We start from the raw sequence: 18,714 nt of genomic DNA, 5'->3' as shown, positions 1-18,714 counted from the left end.
AGATGTAAACACAATTAGCAACAATACTTAATAAGTCAAAGCAACTCTTTGAAGAGCATTACAACTAAACATAAGTCCTAACTAAATATTTTAGAAAGTATGATCAATCTCAAATTATCCAGAAAACCATCTTTTCATGACTGTATATATTTTTCCTTTTTTTAAAGATTTTATTTATTTCACAGAGAGAGAGAGAGAGCACAAGGAGGGGGAGTGGGAGGAGAAGCAGGCTCCCCACTGGGTAGGGAGCCCAATGTGGGGCTCCATCCCAGGACCCTGGCATCATGATCTGAGCCAAAGGCAGATGCCGAACTGACTGAGCCACCCACGCGCCCCCATGACTGTATTTCTTTCATTTATGATAACAGAAATGTACAACATAACAATGCTTAAGTTTCTTGCAGCCCATATAATGTAAGACGTACATCATGGTTATTATATGCATGTTGATTATCTACTTGGAGAACTTCTACTTGATTACTCTTCTGGGGCTCCTCTCCACTATTAGTTCTCTTTCTCCAATGTTCTTTGTCCTATTTCATGGTTCTGGGGTTTCAGGTTAGTCTTGGTGTCTATCTGATCCTTTCTCTAATAATTGTTTTAACATTTATTCTCTGGTTTCCCAGAGATCTTACACAGAATGCAGTCATTTTTACAGATCGAAAAACTTTCAATTTCTTGATGTGGATTGTAAACACTAAGAAACAGATCAGATAATGTAAATTATTATACATACCATGCTAGCTTCAAAATTAATAATGAATTTCGTATTATACCTTTTGGAAAAACTGAATTTTGCAAATGATTAAATATTATTATGTTCTCTAACACAGGTCTTATAATTACTTCTATGTCCCTCATCAGTGTCAACACTTAAGTTTTTCACTTGATCTTGAATGTTTACCTGGTTACTGGCCAGAATGATTGCATAAAAATACACCACTTCAGAAATATATGTTGGTGTTCTGTAATTATACATTATAAGCCCTATTAAACAACTATTACATCTTACTGAGTAGTTAATTATTATTCCCTTACTCTTGACTTCTTGGTGTTCCCAAACCTTCATATACTTATGGACCTCCTTAATTTTCAAACTGCTTTCACATGTTATTTCCCTTCCTCAAAGCTTTCAAATCTGACCCCTCATACCACAGAACCCAAATAAAGTGCCATCTGAATTTTTACTGGATTGACAGTTTAATTTTAATGTTAAATGTAATTTATTTTAGTCTGGTTTTTCTAAAAATCAGTAATTCATGTGTAATTAGTATAAGTAGCAAATTGAGTAAGAAAATGTCACAATAGCCCATTTGTAACAATTTTATAGTTTTCTACATTTTTTTCTTTTTTTTTTTTAAAGATTTTTATTTATTTGACAGAGACACAGCGAGAGAAGGAACACAAGCAGGGGGAGTGGGAGAGGGAGAAGCAGGCTTCCTGCCGAGCAGGGAGCTCGATGCGGGGCTCGATCCCAGGACCCCGGGATCATGACCTGAGCCAAAGGCAGACGCTTAACAACTAAGCCACCCAGGTGCCCCTACAATACATTTTTCTATACATAGCATAAAATTCTTATTTAATAAATTCAGAGTATCTGTGACTTAAGTCACTCATATACTTAAAAATTTCTTCAGAACCTATGCTACATGTGGGAAGATGAAGACAGTTCTACTATGAGATGCTTAAAACCTATCTGAGAACAGAAGACACATATGAGCATGAAAAACTGACTATGTATGCTTGAAAATGTGATATAAAATGACATCCCTCATTCTTTTAGGGAATGCAATAACCGGAGAATGTGGTTAAATACACCTTTTAGAAAAGCAACATACCTAATTTGGCCATCTTTTCAGAGTGTTTTCTATTCTGAAAAGAATAAACTTTATTCCCACCATCTGCAGCAGAGCCGTTTTTCAAGGATTCTGAAAGAGAAAATGCAGTATGTTTTGGAAATATAAGCAAAATTAACAGAAAAAAAGATAAAATCTTAAGGTTTGCACCGCCCCACTGTCTTGCATAAAGGTTTAACAATATTTATACATAAAATATTTTAAAACACAAGAGAACTGTTTATATAAATTTGAAACACAGGAAACATATTATTCTTCACGAGTACACACAAATTAGATATATAAACACACACACATAGCACCCCCCCCCAAAAACCCCTCCAGACTAGAGGGATATCCATTCAATTCATGATAGTGTTGGCCCTGAGGAAGGAAAACTGAAGGGACTCGAATAGGTTTTCTTCTTGAAGCAAACACGCAAAGTACAATTGAGCTGAGGCTGAGATTTAAATCAGTTACATGGTGGAAGCTCTCCTACTCCCTATCAAGATAGTGACTTAATTTCATTCTTCAATCATCCCTTTAAATAACAGCTGCTACCTACAACATACCAGATACTCATGGCCAGTAGCCTACCCTCTGGCAAAGCAATTCTCCAAGTGTGGTGGCGTCAGGTCTCTCAGGTCCCCGAGGCCAAAACTATTTCATAACACTAAGACATTATTTGACTTTTTCTCAATCAAGAGTGGAGAGTGAGGTATTCCAGAGACTACATTATGTGTGATGACAGCACCATCCTGTGGGTTAATGGAACGTGTGAAGCAGATATGAAAATTCAGCTTCTATTAAGCCAGACATTTGCAAAAATGTAAAACAGTGACTTTTTTTTGGAAATAGTTGTTTTTTTGTCTAAATATATTTATGTCAATATGTATTGGGTTTATTATTGTTATTACAAAACAGTGCCAGACTTTTCCAAAGTCAGTGTGCACTATCCTTACTGTTTAAGAGTCCCTATTTTATATGCACTAATACTTGGCATTATCCAAACTCCTTAATCTTTGTCAGTCGAGTGGGTGTAAAATGAATCTTATGGGGAAAGTTGTTTTAATTTCCCTTTTCCTAATTGCTAATGAGGTTGAACATCTTTTCAAAACTTTATTTCCAAGGAAGAAATATCTTCTTCATCCTGTGACTTGTCTTCTCACCTCTTTATGATGACATTTGATGAAGAGAAGTCCTAAATTTTTTTTCAAAGACTTTGTTTTAAAAGCAGTTTTAAGTTCAGAGCCAATTTGAATAGAAGGTACAGAGATTTCCTATATACTTCCTGCCCTCACAAATGCACAGCCTCTTCCAGCTACCAACATCCCACACCAGAGTGGTAGATTTGTTACAATCATGAACATACACTGACACCTCATTAACATCCCTTAAGGTTCACTTTTTTTTTTTAAAGATTTTATTTAAGAGAGAGAGAGAGAGACAGAGATAGCGAGAAGAGAGCATAAGCGGGAAGGATAGAGAGAAGCAAGCTCCCACTGGGCAGGGAGCCCGATGTGGGGCTCGATCCCAGTACTCTGGGATCATGACCCGAGCTGAAGGCAGACGCCCAACCAACTGAGCCACCCAGGTGCCCCAAGGTTCACTCTTGGTGTGGTACATTCTATAGGCTTTTTTTTTTTAAGTTTTTATTTAAATTCTAGTTAGTTAACAGTTAACCAATATAGTTAATATTGGTTTCAGAGGTAGAATTTAGTGATTCAGTGCTTATATATAATACCCAGTACTCATCATAACAAGTGCCTTCCTTAGCACCCATCAGCCATTTAGCCCCTTCCCCTCCCACCTCCCCTCCAGCAACCCTGTTTGTTCTCTACAGTTAAGAGAGTTAAGAGTCTCTTACGATTTCCCTCCCTTTTTTTCCCCCTTCTTCTATGTTCATCTGTTTTGTTTCTTAAATCCCACGAGTAAAATCATATGGTATTTGTCTTTGACTTATTTCACTTAGCATAATACATTCTAGCTCCATCCATGTGGTTGCAGATGGCAAGATTTCATTCTTTTTGATGCATTCTATAGCTTGTGACAAAGTATGATGACATGTATCCACCACTGTAGTATAATACAGAATAGTTTCAATGCCCTAAAAACTCTCTGTACTCTACCTGTTCATACCTCCCAACCCGATGCCTGGCAACCACTGATCTCTTCATTGTCTCCAGTTTTGCCTTTCCTAGAATGTCATACAGTTGGTATCATAGCCAGTAGCCTTTTCAGATTGGCTTCTTTCACTTAGTAATAAGTGTTTAAGGTTCCTCCACATCTTTTCATGTCTTGATAGCTTTTTTTTTAAAGTGCTGAATAATATCCCACTGTATGGATATATCAGTTTATTTATTCTTTGTTAACTTTTTGGTTGCTTCCAAGCCATAGCAATTATGAACAAAGGTTCTATAAACATGTGTGTGCAGGTTTTTGAGTGGAGATAAGTTTTCAACTCATATGAGTAAATACGAAGAAGCACAACTGCTAGATCATAGGTAAGAATATGTTTACTTTGTAAGAAACTGCCAAACTGTCATCCAAAGAGTTGTTCCATTTTGCATTCCCACCAGCAACAAATGAGAATTCCGGTTGCTCCACAGATTTGCCAGCATTTGGTGCTGTCAATGTTTTACACTTGGGCCATTCTAATAGGTGTGTAAGTGGTATCTCGTTGTTTTAATTTGCAATTTCCTAATGACATATAATGCTTTTAGTATATTTTCATGTGATTATTTGCCATCCATAGATCTTCTTTGGTGAGATGTCCAGTTCCTCTGCTCATTTTTATTTTTTTAAAAGATTTAATTTATTCATTTGCCAGAGAGAGAGCACAAGTGGGGGGAGCAGCAAACAGAGGGAGAAGCAGGCTCCTCGCTGAGTCCTCTGCTCATTTTTAAATCAGGTTATTCATTTTCTCACTGTTGAGTTTTAAGAGGTCTTTGTATTGAGTAATATTCTTTTCTTTTAAGATTTATTTGAGAGAAAGAGAGATCACAGAGGGAGAGGGAAAAGCAGATCCCACCCCCCCCCAAGCAAAGAGCCTGATGTGGGGCTCGATCCCAGGACCCGGAGACCATGACCTGAGCCGAAGGCAAACGCTTAACCAACAGAGCTACCCAGGCGCCCCTTAGGTAACATTTCTTTAACAGATGTGTTTTGCAAATATTTTCTCCTAATCTGTGGTTTGTCTTCTTGAGAAGTGCTGAATTTTAATTAGAATATGTCAATCTTTTGATTACATTAAACTAAAAGAAATTCTTCTAATAAAGTCAAAACCATATTCTCTTGTATTTTCTTATAAAAGCATTTACAAGGGCGCCTGGGTGGCTCAGTCGTTAAGCGTCTGCCTTCGGCTCAGGTCATGGTCCCAGGGTCCTGGGATCGGGCCCCGTGTCAGGCTCCTGCTTGGCGGGAGGCCTGCTTCTCCCTCTCCCACTCCCCCTGCTTGTGTTCCCTCTCTTGCTGTGTCTCTATCAAATAAATAAATAAAATCTTAAAAAAAAAAAGCATTTACATTTGCTTTTTTTAATGTAAATCTTAAATTAAGGTAATTAACTTGTTTATGATGGGAGGTAGAGATCCAGTTTCTTTTATTCATAAGGATACCCAACTGGCTCAATGCTATTTACTGACCAGTTCATCCTTAGCTGAGCGATCTTCAATGCTACCTTTCTCATATATCAGATTTTCATGTATGCATGGGTCTGTTTATGGTAAACCTGTCTTTATGTAACTTAAATGTCTGGCACAGAGACAAAATATTTAAAGATGCTGAGTGGTTTCTCTGTAAACTAAATGCTTTAGAAATATTTGATAAAAGTTATTAACTAAAACAAATGGTTTCAAATTAGGTATGGATGAGAAGCCATAAAAGATTTGAAAAAAATTTGAAAAAATATAAAAGCATACTACACCAAGACTGCATTAGAAGTGTCTTTAAATGTACAATCTAACGGAGGGAAAGAAAACCTGAAATCCCAGATGATGCATGCATTATGGATATATTGTCTAAAAAAATCCAACACCAAAATCAAAAGGTAATGCTGTTCTTCAACCAGCTGACCTCTAGCAAACTTCTAATTAAAGAAAAGACTGTGGGCGGGTGGGGGGGGCGCCTGAGTGGCTCAGTGGTTTAAGCGTCTGCCTTTGGTTTAGGTCATGATCTCAGGATCCTGGGATCGCTGGCATGGGGCTCCCTGCTCCGTGGGGAACCTGGTTCTCCCTCTCCCTGTCACTCCCCCTGCTTCTGCACTTGCTTACTCTCTCAAATAAATAAATAAAATCTTAAAAAAAAAAAAAAGACAAGACTGTGGGGTTTGTGTGTGTGTATGCTTATATATATATATATGTTTATACATAAAAATGTTTAGAGGGGCGCCTGTGTGGCTCAGTTGGTTAAGTGACTGCCTTTGGCTCAGGTCGTGATCCTGGAGTCCCGGGATCGAGTCCCACATCGGGCTCCCTGCTCAGCGGGGAGTCTGCTTCTCCCTCTGACCCTCTTCCCTCTCGTGCTCTCTCTCTCATTCTCTCTCTCTCAAATAAATAAAATCTTTAAAAAAAAAACTTAAAAAAAATGTTGAGTACAGTAGTTATTTTTGTGATTTTCTGGTTCTGACATTTCGATTGACTAATTAACAATGGTTCTAATCACACTGGCCAAGATTTTACTATAATACATATAAAACTTAACAGGTTTTAAATTACTCAAAATGCACAAAACCAAAAAATTATGAAAAACCATGGAAAAATTAAAATGGGTAATAAATGTAAGAAAAAATGTTTAATGCCAGTGAGGAATCTTTTTTTTTTTTAAAGATTTTATTTATTTATTTGAGAGAGAGAGAATGAGAGATAGAGAGCATGAGAGGGAAGAGGGTCAGAGGGAGAAGCAGACTCCCCGCTGAGCAGGGAGCCCGATGTGGGACTCGATCCCGGGACTCCAGGATCACGACCTGAGCCGAAGGCAGTCGCTTAACCAACTGAGCCACCCAGGCGCCCGCCAGTGAAGGATCTTAATACTAGTTGATATAATCTTTCTAGAAAGCAATTTGGCAATATGTATGCCTTATAAAGTTGATACACCTTCACCAATAATTCTACTGCTAGGACTCTCTTATGAAGAAATAAAAGATCTAAACAAAGATTTATATCCAAGGATAATCCCTACTGCATTCATTACAATAAAAATTTAGAAACAATCCAAAAGTCTAATAGAGGCCAACTATGTTATTTATAAATCTGAATGCAATACTACAGAAATAACACTACCATTTCACACCCATTAGGAAGGCTATTAAAAAAAAAAAGGCAAGTGTTGGTAAGCATACAGAGAAACTGGAATGCTTATGCATTGTTGGTGGAAATGTAATTTGGTGTAGCTGCTGTGGAAAATATTATGGCAGTTCTTTAAAAAATTAAAAATAGAATTACCATATGATTCAGCAATTCCACTTCTGGGAATATACCCAAAAGAATTCAAATCAGGGTCTCAAAAAGATACTTGTACACCCATGTTCATAACAGCATTATTCACAGAGGCCAAAAGGCTGAAGCCACCCAATGTCCACTGACTGATGAATGGTTAAACAAAACGTATATACATACAATGAAGTAGTATTCAGCCTCAAAAAGGAAGGAAATTCTGACACGTTGCCACAACATGGATGAACCTTGAGAACACTATGCTAAGTGAAATAAACCAGTCACACACAAAAATACTGTATGATTCCACTTATATAAGATACCTAAAATAGTCAAATTCAGAGAGAAAGTAGAATGGTGGTTGTTGGGCTGTGGGGAGGAGGGACTGGGGAGTTTTTAATGGGTAGAATTTCAGTTTTGTAAAATGAAAAGAGTTCTGGAGATTGACTACAAAACAATGTTAATGTACTTAATACTGAACTACACACTTTAAGATGAGAAATTTTATATTACATATATTTTACCACAAGTTTTATTTATTTATTTATTGTCTCCCAATTTTTAAATTTTTTTTTTTTTTTACAATTTTATTTAGTTGACAGAGAGAGCACAAGCAGGTGGAATAGCAGGCAAAGGGAGAAGGAGAAGCAGGCTCCCCGCCAAGCAAGGAGCCTGATGTGGGGCTCAATCCCAGAACCCTGGGATCATGACCTGAGCCGAAGGCAGCTGCTTAACCAACTGAGCCACCCAGGCATCCCAATTTTTTAAAAAAGATTTATTTTAGAGAGAGAGCGTGAGAGTGGGGGGAGGGACAAAAGAAGGGGGGGAGGGAGAATCCCAAGCAGACTCCACACTGAGCCCAGTGCAAGACTCGATCCCGCAACCGTGAGATCATGACCTAAGTCAAAACCAAGAGTCAGATGCTTAGATGACTGAGCCACCCAGGTGCCACTCTCATAATTTTTAAAAAGATTTTATTTAACCACAATTAAAAACCTGACATAATCGTTAAGTTCAAAAATGGAACTGTGAATAAAGCAAAATTAAATATAATATGAATGGGGTGCCTGGGTGGCTTAGTCAGTTAAGCGGCTGACTTCAGCTCAGGTCATGATCTCAGGGTCCTGGGATGGAGCCTTCCCTCAGGCTCTGCACTTGGTGGGGAATCTGCTTCTCCCTCTCCCTTCCCCCACTCATGCATGCGCACTCTCTTTCTCTCTCTCAAAAAAATAAATAAAATCTTTAAATAAATAAATAAAGAATGGACCACATATTGGTCACGGAATTTTCTAGCAGCTAACTTATAAGAATCAAGTATCCAAAAAAACCACTTTAAAGACAAATATATTGTTTTCAATCTCTTCTTAGGACTACCATAACAGGAATCAAGAATCCAAAGTTCTGGGGCGCCTGAATGGCTCAGTCAGTTAAACATCTGACTTTGGCTCAGGTCATGATTTCAGGGTCTTGGGATCAAGCCCCACATAGGGCTCCTCACTCAGTGGGAAGTCTGCTTGTCCCTCTGCACCCCCCACCCCGCTCATGCTCTCTTGCTCTCTCTTAAATAAATAAAAATCTTAAAAAGAAAAGAAGAAGAAGAATCTAAAGTTCTATTCAGAACATGCCCTAAAAAATGTTAACTCTCTAGGTTGGGGACACTTTTTAAAAGAATCCACTCTGCCCACTTAGTCTAGTGAGGGATAGTCGTCGTTTTTTTGTATCATGCCATTTAACATCAGAACTAAACCAGAAGCATTATGACTCAAGAAGTGACAAAAAGGTCAGGAGTAGTGATGATGGCCATTTATAAGTCAAATATGAGTAAAAAGCACGTACATGAGAGAGACTGGTAACACAGAAAGAGAATGGATGCACAGAGATGACCTCCTGAAGGAGACTAGGAGATCCATAAAAGCAAAGTCCCTAGGTTTTTAATGTGGTCTCAGTTCCAATGTCCCTAGTGCCCAACAATACTGATTTTGTTCCTTGGTCTTTAATTTTTCAAGCCAACTTAAGTAAATCTGTGTTCCTTGAGCCCTAACTAAAACATAAGCCTAAAAAATTTTAAATATAATCTGGCAGGAATCTGGCTTAGGTTTAAAAAAACAAAAAACCTAACACTAGCATGCCTAGGTTGAAGCAATATTACTTCTGGGAATGTTCCTTCTATCTATCTATCTCCCACCCTCCCACGCCCCCTTCCTTCCCTCCCTCCTTCCTTCCTTGCCCCCCTTTCCTTCCTTCCTTAAGAGACAGAGAGAGTGGGTGTGCGTGAGGCAAGGTGGGAAGAGGGGCAGGAGAGGGAGAGAATCTCAAGCAGGCTCCACACCTAGCACAGAGCTCGACATGGGGCCGATCCCAGAACCCTGAAATCATGACCCTAGCTGAAATCAAGAGTCAGATGCCTAACCGACAGAGCCACCCAGGTGGGCCCTTTCTATTTCTGTAAAGAAGACCAAAGTAATAATAAAGTGACTTGCTTTATGAAATTATTTCAAATTAGTTAAAAATATAAATATCTTAACAAATAACTTTAGATTGGTCTGTGGAATCTAAAAATAATTAAGTGCACAAATGGTTGCTTGTGGGGAAAAAAAAAACTAAAGAAAAAAACTATAGTGGAAATTCAGTGCTTTCAACCTTCCAACTATATACATAAAAACCTGAAGCAAATGCTTTTTTGGTGAGAAATAGAATAATGTAGCATGCCTGATGAAAACAGTTCTGGAGATGGATGGTGATAACAGCACAGCATCATCATGAATATATTTAATACAACTGAAGTATACACTTAATAATGTTAAAGATGGTAAGGTTTATATTATATGTAGTTTACAATAAAAAAAAAAAAATATAGCTTGCCACTGCCTAACCTACCAGACTACTGTTATGTATCCTGCAAAGCAGTTTCAGCCACTAGCAGAAATTTGAGTGTACTTTCCCTACCCCAACTACCAAAATACCTTGAATATCTCGTCCTAAAACGTCCACATAGTTCTGATCTTTTAAGACTTCCTGGTCATCTTCTTCCAAATCATATTCTGGCTTTTTTATAATTTTTTTTGTGTTGACCAAAAGCTGAGCTCGTTCCTTTTTTAATTTAGCTCCTATAAGAACATCCAAAGAATTAGAACATGACAGGTATAAATTCTTTCCAAACATTACATTTAAATAAGTAAATAAACTGTAATACTTATACTGTCATTATTTAAAATCTGGAAAAAAATTCAGTGTTTTCTCTCTGATGAAAGTATGTACCACTCTTCACCACAGTTTATATAATTTAAGGAAAAACCTTGAAAGTTTATTATTTTGGGGGGTCACATTTTAATTACAATGGGTAGTTATCACTTACCCCTAATATTAAGTATTTCATATCAGATAAGGCTTTACTATTTTTAATTTTCAAAAGTTTGAATGGAATAAACTACAAAAGTAGTTTTTATTTAGTCTTACTAGGTCAAATACTTTGTGCTCTATTTTTAAAATAGAAGGTTAAAATATTTTAAAAAGTGAGATAATCCATAACCATCACATAAGCATCTCTTCAATTGTATAATCACTCAGTACCTCCTTCTCTATCAAGAATGTGATTAAGGACATCATCATCTCCCACAAACTGAACCTCCAGCATCTTGTCTTCCTTTAATTCCAGTTTACTCATCATTGCCAACCTAAACAAAAGCAATAAAGCACTCAAAAGTGATGAAAAATTCATTTCAACAACCAAATAAACATTCACATAATACATGTATTTATATTACATTTTAAAGAGTCTCAAGTATGAAAAATATATTATGCATTATCGTATTAATATTATGCTTTTGATAAAAGGTAAATCAACTCTTTATCTGAAAAATGGAAAGTACAGGAAGTGGTGTCTGAGAATTGGAAAAAGCCAAATTCAATCAAGGCAACTAAAATATATTAATGGGAAAGCAATTCTTCCTATAAAGAAAGCCTTAACCAATCTACAGAATGATTAACAGTACCAGAAAGGAGGTGTTTAATACATGAGAGTTTAGAGAAGGGGCAGACAAGCAAAGAATAATGGTTTGGTAGCCTTTAGTGTCTGTTCACTATAAATAGTCCATTGGGGGAAGTCCGTGCATTTCACCGGTATACCAAACCTGGATCAAATAATCCTCAAGTACCTCCCTTTACTATTATTGCATGCTTACCAAACAACTTTACAGTTAGAAAATGGCTTTCTGGGTATCCTGGTATCTAAAGAGTAAACATGTAACTTTCCAATACTTTATAGTCAGTTCTTCACTGAACAGACTTCAGAATTTGGCAAACAAAAACTTGATCAACTCCTCCCTACTCTGAAAAAATTTCATTTCAGAACTTGTAATACCAATGGCCTGAAACTAAATAATGATGATCCCAACTGGCTCCCAGCTAATCAGTTTACCCAAAAAATGAATTTTTTCTCTCCTCTCTCTCTCTTATAAATCCTATTTTTGTTTTTTCTATCAATAATAGGAACTATGGACTATGTCACTCATAAGTTATTTGCATGCAGATAACTTACTAAATGCTGTCAAGTTTCCTTTTGTAACTAGCACACTTTTTTTTTTAAGTTTATTTATTGGGGCGCCTGGGTGGCTCAGTTGTTAAGCATCTGCCTTCGGCTCAGGTCATGATCTTGAGGGTCCTGGGATCAAGCCCCGCATCAGGCTCCCTGCTCCGCAGGAAGCCTGCTTCTCCTTCTCCCACTCCCCCTGCTTGTGTTCCCTCTCTCACTGTCTCTATCTCTGTCAAATAAATAAATAAAATCTTTAAAAAAAAAAGTTTATTTATTTATAATGTCTATACCCAACGTTGGGTTGAACTCACAACCAAGAGTCGTATGCTCTACCAACTGAGCCAGCCAGGCACATCCCTCACACTTAAAAAAAAAAAAAAAAAATGACAGCTTTACTTTTTTTTAAGTTTTATTTATTTAAGTAATCTCTACACCCAATGTAGGGCTCAAACTCACGACCTCGAGATTAAGAGTCATACACTCTTCCATCTGAGCCAGCCAGGTGCCCCTGGAACTAGCATACTTAAATGACTTGTCTTTATTTTCATTTACCTTTAAAAATACTACACATTCTGCAGCTGGAAAATTCAGGTAGTCACCTGCAATTATAAAAAGAACTTAGTCAAGGTCAGCTATAGGATATGAAAGCAACCAAAGAAGTTCACAAGTTTTATTTTTTTTTTAAAGATTTTATTTATTTATTTGAGAGAGAGAGAGAATGAGAGATAGAAAGCATGAGAAGGAAGAGGGTCAGAGGGAGAAGCAGACTCCCTGCTGAGCAGGAAGCCGGATGCGGGACTCGATCCCGGGACTCCAGGATCATGACCTGAGCCGAAGGCAGTCGCTTAACCAACTGAGCCGCCCAGGCGCCCAGAAGTTCACAAGTTTTAATAAACAAGATGAATAGATAAATGCAGCTTTTACAAAGTTATTATGATGGCATAGTAAAGGACAAAACAACCATCAGTATTTTGGCCACGAAGTACTAGAGACTGAGAAGATCTGGACTGTGGGGGCAAGTGGCTGGAATGAGGAGGCCAACATTTGAGCACTTACTATATGCTGGACACAGTTTTGAATATTCTATACGTATTTTCATTTAACCCTCATAACAACTCTATTAAGGCTTATGTTTTGTGTATAAAGATAATACTTCATCTATAATTTACATAACCGTTGCCAGGAGAACATATCCTTTTGGGCCATCTTTCTAGTCATGATACTGCTTTCTATTATGAGGAATTTGGATGTATTAGAGAAAAAGTTTAATGCATCTACATGATATTTGTATATAATAAGGAAACTTATGATTTCTTTATAGCTGTATAAAAGCTTTTCTGAGGGGCTGTTTGTCAGGCACTATATTAGGCACTTCCATGCACAGTAGATCATTAAATCCTCAGATTCTCTGAGGTAGTTAAAATATATATAACTCCCCCAATACACAGATGAGTAAACTGAGATTAACTATTAAATTACTCATCCAAATTTATTTATTTATGTATTTATTTATTTTTAAAGATTTTATTTATTTATTTGAGAGAGAATGAGAGATAGAGAGCACGAGAGGGAAGAGGGTCAGAGGGTCAGAGGGAGAAGCAGACTCCCTGCTGGGCAGGGAGCCCGATGTGGGACTCGATCCCGGGACTCCAGGATCATGACCTGAGCCGAAGGCAGTCGCCTAACCAACTGAGCCACCCAGGCGCCCCTCATCCAAATTTATACAACTAGAAAGTGTGTTAGGGCTAAAATCCAAGTCTGACTGATTCCAAAGTCCCTAATCATTCTATTACACACTTCTCCTGCCATTAAATACAAATTTGTTATCCTTTTTGTTCTTTAAAAAAGATTTATTTATTTATTTTAGAGAGTGAGAGATAAAGAGTGGGGGGAGGGGCAGAAGGAGAGGGAGAAAGAGAATCTCCAGCCGACCCTCCAATGAGTGCAGAACTGGATACGGGGCTAGATCCTGCAATCCGGAGACCAGGACCTGAGCCAAAACCAAGAGTCGGACACTTAACCTACTAGCCACCCAGGCACCCCAAATCCGTTATCCTAAATGCTTGTTCTGACCTCTGGATACTATTCATAATATATCTAATCATTTTCCCACTTGGCAGTTCAAACATCCAAAGATTTCTATATTTCCAGTTCCTCTATGTTTCCAGTTAAGTTAAACATGCCTAGTTCTATCAAGCACACTTTTAAAAGCATGCCCAGATTCAGTCTAATCTATATTGTTTTATTATTTATTTTTAATTTTTTTTAAGATTTTATTTATTAATGTGACAGAGAGAGACACAGCGAGCAAGGGAACACAAGCAGGGTGAGTGGGAGAGGGAGAAGCAGGCTTCTCCAAAAGATATGAAGTAGTGACAATAAGCAAATGCAATAAAACAAATAACAAACTATAACACTAATAGGCAGTCTGGATCCAGGAAAATATAAAGAAAGCAGAAAATAGGGGTGCCTGGGTGGCTCAGTCGGTTAAGCGACTGCCTTCGGCTCAGGTCATGATCCTGGAGTCCTGGGATCAAGTCCCACATCGGGCTCCCTGCTCAGCAGGGAGTCTGCTTCTCCCTCTGTCCCTTCCCCCTCTCATGTGCACTCTCTCATTCTCGCTCTCTCAAATAAATAAATAAATAGATAAATAAATAAAATCTTAAAAAAAAAAAAAAAGAAAGCAGAAAATACATCATACAAAGAATTTGGGCTTGGGGCACCTGGGTGGCTCAGTCAGTTAAGCATCTGCCTTCGCCTCAGGTCATGATCCCAGGGTCCCGGGATTGAGCCCCACATCATGCTCCCTGCTTGGCAGGAAGCTTGCTTCTCCCTCTCCCACTCCCCCTGCTTGTGTTTCCTCTCTCGCTCTGTCAAATAAATAAGATCTTTAAAACAAAAAACAAACAAACAATTTGGGCTCTGAGCTAACTGGCAATCAAAGTGAAAAAGGAGTAAAGCTCAGTTACATGATTCTCATGAGCAAAAGTTCAGTGGTTCCTTCGGGGAAAGATTTTCAAGAAAAATTTAAAAACAAATTCCAGACAACTGAATATTGTCCAATATCCTTATGGTATTGTCCAGAAGAACTGCCTGGACAGAGGCACCCTAGCTTAATCTTGTTTGTAGTTGAATACATTTATATGTAATTTCTTTTTCTAGACATTAAGGCATCTTATTACACAGTACAGAACCACCAAACTGAAGAAACTTCTTCGAAGGCCTTGAAAGAAACCTTTCCTTCCTTCTCCAACAATTTCTGGAAAACAAAACAAAACACACAAAAAACCACTACTTAACAACACACAATAAAATGCAAATTTTTAGCGACCATCTACTCTTCAAGGCACTGTCTCTGGGTGCTTATTTTTGTTTTTTTTAAAGATTTTATTTATTTATTTATTTGACAGAAAGAAAGAGAAAGATAGCGAGAGCAGGAACACAAGCAGGGAGAATGGGAGAGGGAGAAGCAGGCCTCCCGCTGAGCAGGGAGCCCAATGTGCCGGGGCTCGATCCCAGGACCCTCGGATCATGACCTGAGCCAAAGGCAGACGCTCAACGACTGAGCCACCCAGGCACCCCCTCTGGGTGCTTATTTTTAAGTGGGACTTCTTTCAAGGAGTTAACAAGTCAGTTAATACAGCAGCACCAAAAGAATATTAACAGCAACACACCCTCCTTTGAGAGCAAATAAAGGATTGCTACAATTTTTAAAAACATAATCCTTTTTAAAAAAAAGGTTAAACACCAATTTTAGTATCAGATAAACCTGGGTCTTAACTCCACACTCATACCTGTGTGACTTCAGACAGAACTGTGACGATTAAACGAGATCATGTGCTTGGCATATGAAAATGCTAATTAAATGTTTCCTATCATCAGCTTCTTTAAGCTTCAACTTACGCACGTAGATCTCATGAAGTTGCAAAGCCTCAATTTTATCAATGCCACCCATTTCCTCTATCAGAAGACTCTATGTCTCCTCTAACAGAAAAGGTGCTTAGTAAATGATGAATGAATGTGTGCAGTGCCAATACACAAAGGTGTAGGGCCAGGCTATTTTTCTTCAGATTGCACCTGAACTAGAGGAGGTATAATGGTTTTATTAGGATTTTAGTTCTAAGGCGAAAAGTAATGCATCCACATCCTTTTAATTTAAAAAGCTCTACCAGAAGAGCCTGGTTCATCCACATTTTACAACCAAGCATTGTCCCAGGGTGACTGTTAGTGAGCAGGATTCCAGGCGGGGATGACATCGAAGGTTCTCACTCCTGTGGTAGTTCTGGGAAGCAATCTCCTCCTCAGCCCTCACTGTGCCCGCTCCTCGCAGGTCACTCTACACTTTGGTTACAGATTTTCAGTTTTCTCTTTACAAGCACAAGGCTCTTTAAGCCGAGAAACTGATAGGTTGGTAACGCGTCCCTTGCACAGAAGGCCTATCGGTGCTGGAGAGACCGACCAACAGTGCTTCCAGAAGGAGCCTCTCACCCCAACAAGGATTTATGGACTTTGGCCGGTGCCTCGCGCCACTTACCAGTTGGCCGCGCTCCGCCAGCCGAGAGTCCTCGGGCCCGCGGGGGCCGGGAGCAGCCTGGAGAGGGCAAAGAGGGAGGCGCAGCGGTCCAGCCCGGAGCGCCGAGGGGACGCCCTCTCCGAGACGCGGACCCCAGCTCGGCTGCGGGGCTGGGCGCCACCGGACTCACCTCACAAACCCCGCGCTAAGCGAGAGGGGGAAGCGGGCTGCCGCGTTGTCCCACCACGCACCTCTAGGTCTCCACCAGGCGCCGCTCCCGCCTCCCCGCGCCTGCCGGACGATACCCCGCTGACTGGGAGCCGCAGGGAAGGCGGCGTGGGCCCCAGCAGGAAAGGCCAAATTCCGGCTAAGCACAGCCGGAGAGGGTCGCAGGGTATCAGAGTCCCGTAGGGTAGCCCGGAGGCCGGCTGGGGGATGGGAGGCCTGCCTGCTGCACACCGAATCTCCCGCCCTGCTCAGGGGGCGGAGTCCAGAAAAGCCAATAGAAAGCGGAGTCAGCCGAGAGCGACGTCGCTGCCCGCCAGTCGGTCTCCGGCTGTCGGCCCCGCCCATCAAGAGACCTGAGGGAAACGAATCCCTAAACCCTGAGTTCTGGGCCTTTCCTGTCCTCTTTCCGTTTCCGGGGAAGGGGGAAGGAAGTGTTGGTTACACTTGGGGAAATTTGCAGCGGTGTAGTAGGTGTGTGTTAAGGTAATCTTAGAAGTCTTGATTAGTTTCTCTAGACACCTTCTTTTGAGGAAAAAGATAATGGGAATGAATCTGCGTTTGTGTTTTTTTTATTTTTTTATTTATTTGACAGAGAGCACAAGCAGGGGGAGTGGAAGAGGGAGAAGCAGGCTCCCCGCTAAGCAGGGAGCCCCATGCGGGAGTTGATTCCAGGACCCCGAGAGCATGACCTGAGCCGAAGCAGACGCTTAACTAACTGAACCACCCAGGCGCCCCTGTGTTTTGCTTTTTAAACTTTATTTCACCTATTTGGGGTGAAAGGTAGGATTCCATACATCTCAAGGGTTTGGAGTAGGGGAGAAGGGAGACATTCCTCTCTGGAAACAAGAGAATATGGAAATGGGATCAGACTGCTAAGGGGATGGAGAGACTAAGATAGAATGAATAGATGTACAAAGAGCTAATGAAGAAAAGGATCGAACCTACTAGGATACAGTATTACCCACCAACAGAATACTATTTCGTTTGGATTCATTTATTCAAAACAACACTACAGAATTCCCTGTGTACCAAATAATGATAAACCATTGAGTAAGACAAACACGATCTCTGCTGTCACAGTAGATGCTATAGGGGAAGATATTGAACAGACAAGACTGAGAAAAATCCTACCATATGAGAAGTTCAGTGTTTATTGGACCACGTGGCAGAAGTATCTAAAGGACAGAAGTCAGGAACAATTTCCTTGAAGGAAGAGATGTTTAAACTGAGAGTTGAGTAGATTTAAGCCAGCCAAAGAGGAAGGGTAAAATTTTCCAGGTAGAAAGCCCAAATAAATATAGCAGGTGCATAAAGGGCCAAGAGGCAAGTGCCAAAGTTGGGTCTGTTGTTTTGAGGGCTAGTTCGGCTCTTGGTGCACTAGTCAGAGTTGTACTAAAAGATCACTCTGGATAAAGGAGGTAAGAGTGGCAGCATAAGGAAGGAAGAGATGGAATCACCATTTTGGAAGATGTTTAGGAAATCCACTTGAGAAAGAGAAATGATGATAGCCTGGATACCTCAATATTCCATTTTGGTTGGCAGAATTTAAGAAAACAAAGGATAAAGGTAATTTTCTCTACATTGGAAATAATCTGGAGAAGGGTGAGTAGAAAAAAGACGAACGAACATAGTCAACATCAATGAAGTGCTTGAGAAGTTCTTAAAAATGTGAAGATCTAGGAATACTGAATATTTAACTAATATGTTTCTATGATGTAAAATCTTCCATCTCCTCTTCAGATCTACACAAAAGTCCATAGACTCAGAGGCTTTGGTTTGAGTGGTGGGTTTTGTTTTTATGTTATATTTGTGGAAAATAGAGGGAAGGAGCTGGGGGGGGGCTCCCATTTCTCTTAGTCTTTTTCTTTCTTTTTTTTTTTTAAAGATTTATTTATTTATTTGACAGAGAGAAAACAAGCAGGGGGAGCATCAGGCAGAGGGAGAGGGAGAAGCAGTCTCCCCAAAGAGCAGGGCTTTATCCCAGGACTCCAGGATCATGATCTGAGCTGAAGACAGACGCTTAAGCGACTGAGCCACCTAGGCGCCCCTCAGTCTTTTTCTTTGTATAGTTTAATTTATTCAGTTAACTTTGAGCACCTACCTGTATCAGGAACATAGTGCCCAGATATGTCCCTTACCATTAAGGGACTTTTTAAAAAGATTTTATTTATATGACA

General features: G+C 39.5%; 1 protein-coding gene across 5 annotated transcripts in view; it reads right to left on the bottom strand.

The window, feature by feature from the left end:
* The window catches only part of ORC2 (origin recognition complex subunit 2), a 43,013-nt gene extending 26,245 nt beyond the window's left edge, over positions 1-16,768 (bottom strand). Inside the window, exons 1-6 of one of the 5 annotated variants that reach the window (XM_028122657.1) lie at positions 16,331-16,768; positions 14,979-15,055; positions 12,349-12,395; positions 10,836-10,939; positions 10,229-10,372; positions 1,839-1,928 (exon numbers count right to left, since the gene is read on the bottom strand). In XM_028122657.1, the coding sequence (XP_027978458.1) occupies positions 1,839-1,928; positions 10,229-10,372; positions 10,836-10,932 (331 nt within the window). In that variant the 5' untranslated portion in view covers positions 10,933-10,939; positions 12,349-12,395; positions 14,979-15,055; positions 16,331-16,768. The remainder of the gene's footprint in view (positions 1-1,838; positions 1,929-10,228; positions 10,373-10,835; positions 10,940-12,348; positions 12,396-14,978; positions 15,056-16,330) is intronic. The other 4 variants (XM_028122667.1, XM_028122649.1, XM_028122672.1 and 1 more) reach the window with 4 other exon arrangements.
* Between the last annotated feature and the right edge of the window lie 1,946 nt (positions 16,769-18,714).

This window comes from Eumetopias jubatus, unplaced genomic scaffold (assembly GCF_037043125.1).
Source record: "Eumetopias jubatus isolate StellerSeaLion01/CBP00866 unplaced genomic scaffold, mEumJub1_p1.0 scaffold_3, whole genome shotgun sequence".
NCBI lineage: Eukaryota > Metazoa > Chordata > Mammalia > Carnivora > Otariidae > Eumetopias > Eumetopias jubatus.
Note: the sequence above shows the minus strand (reverse complement) of the source record. Positions and strands in the feature narration are given on the sequence as shown.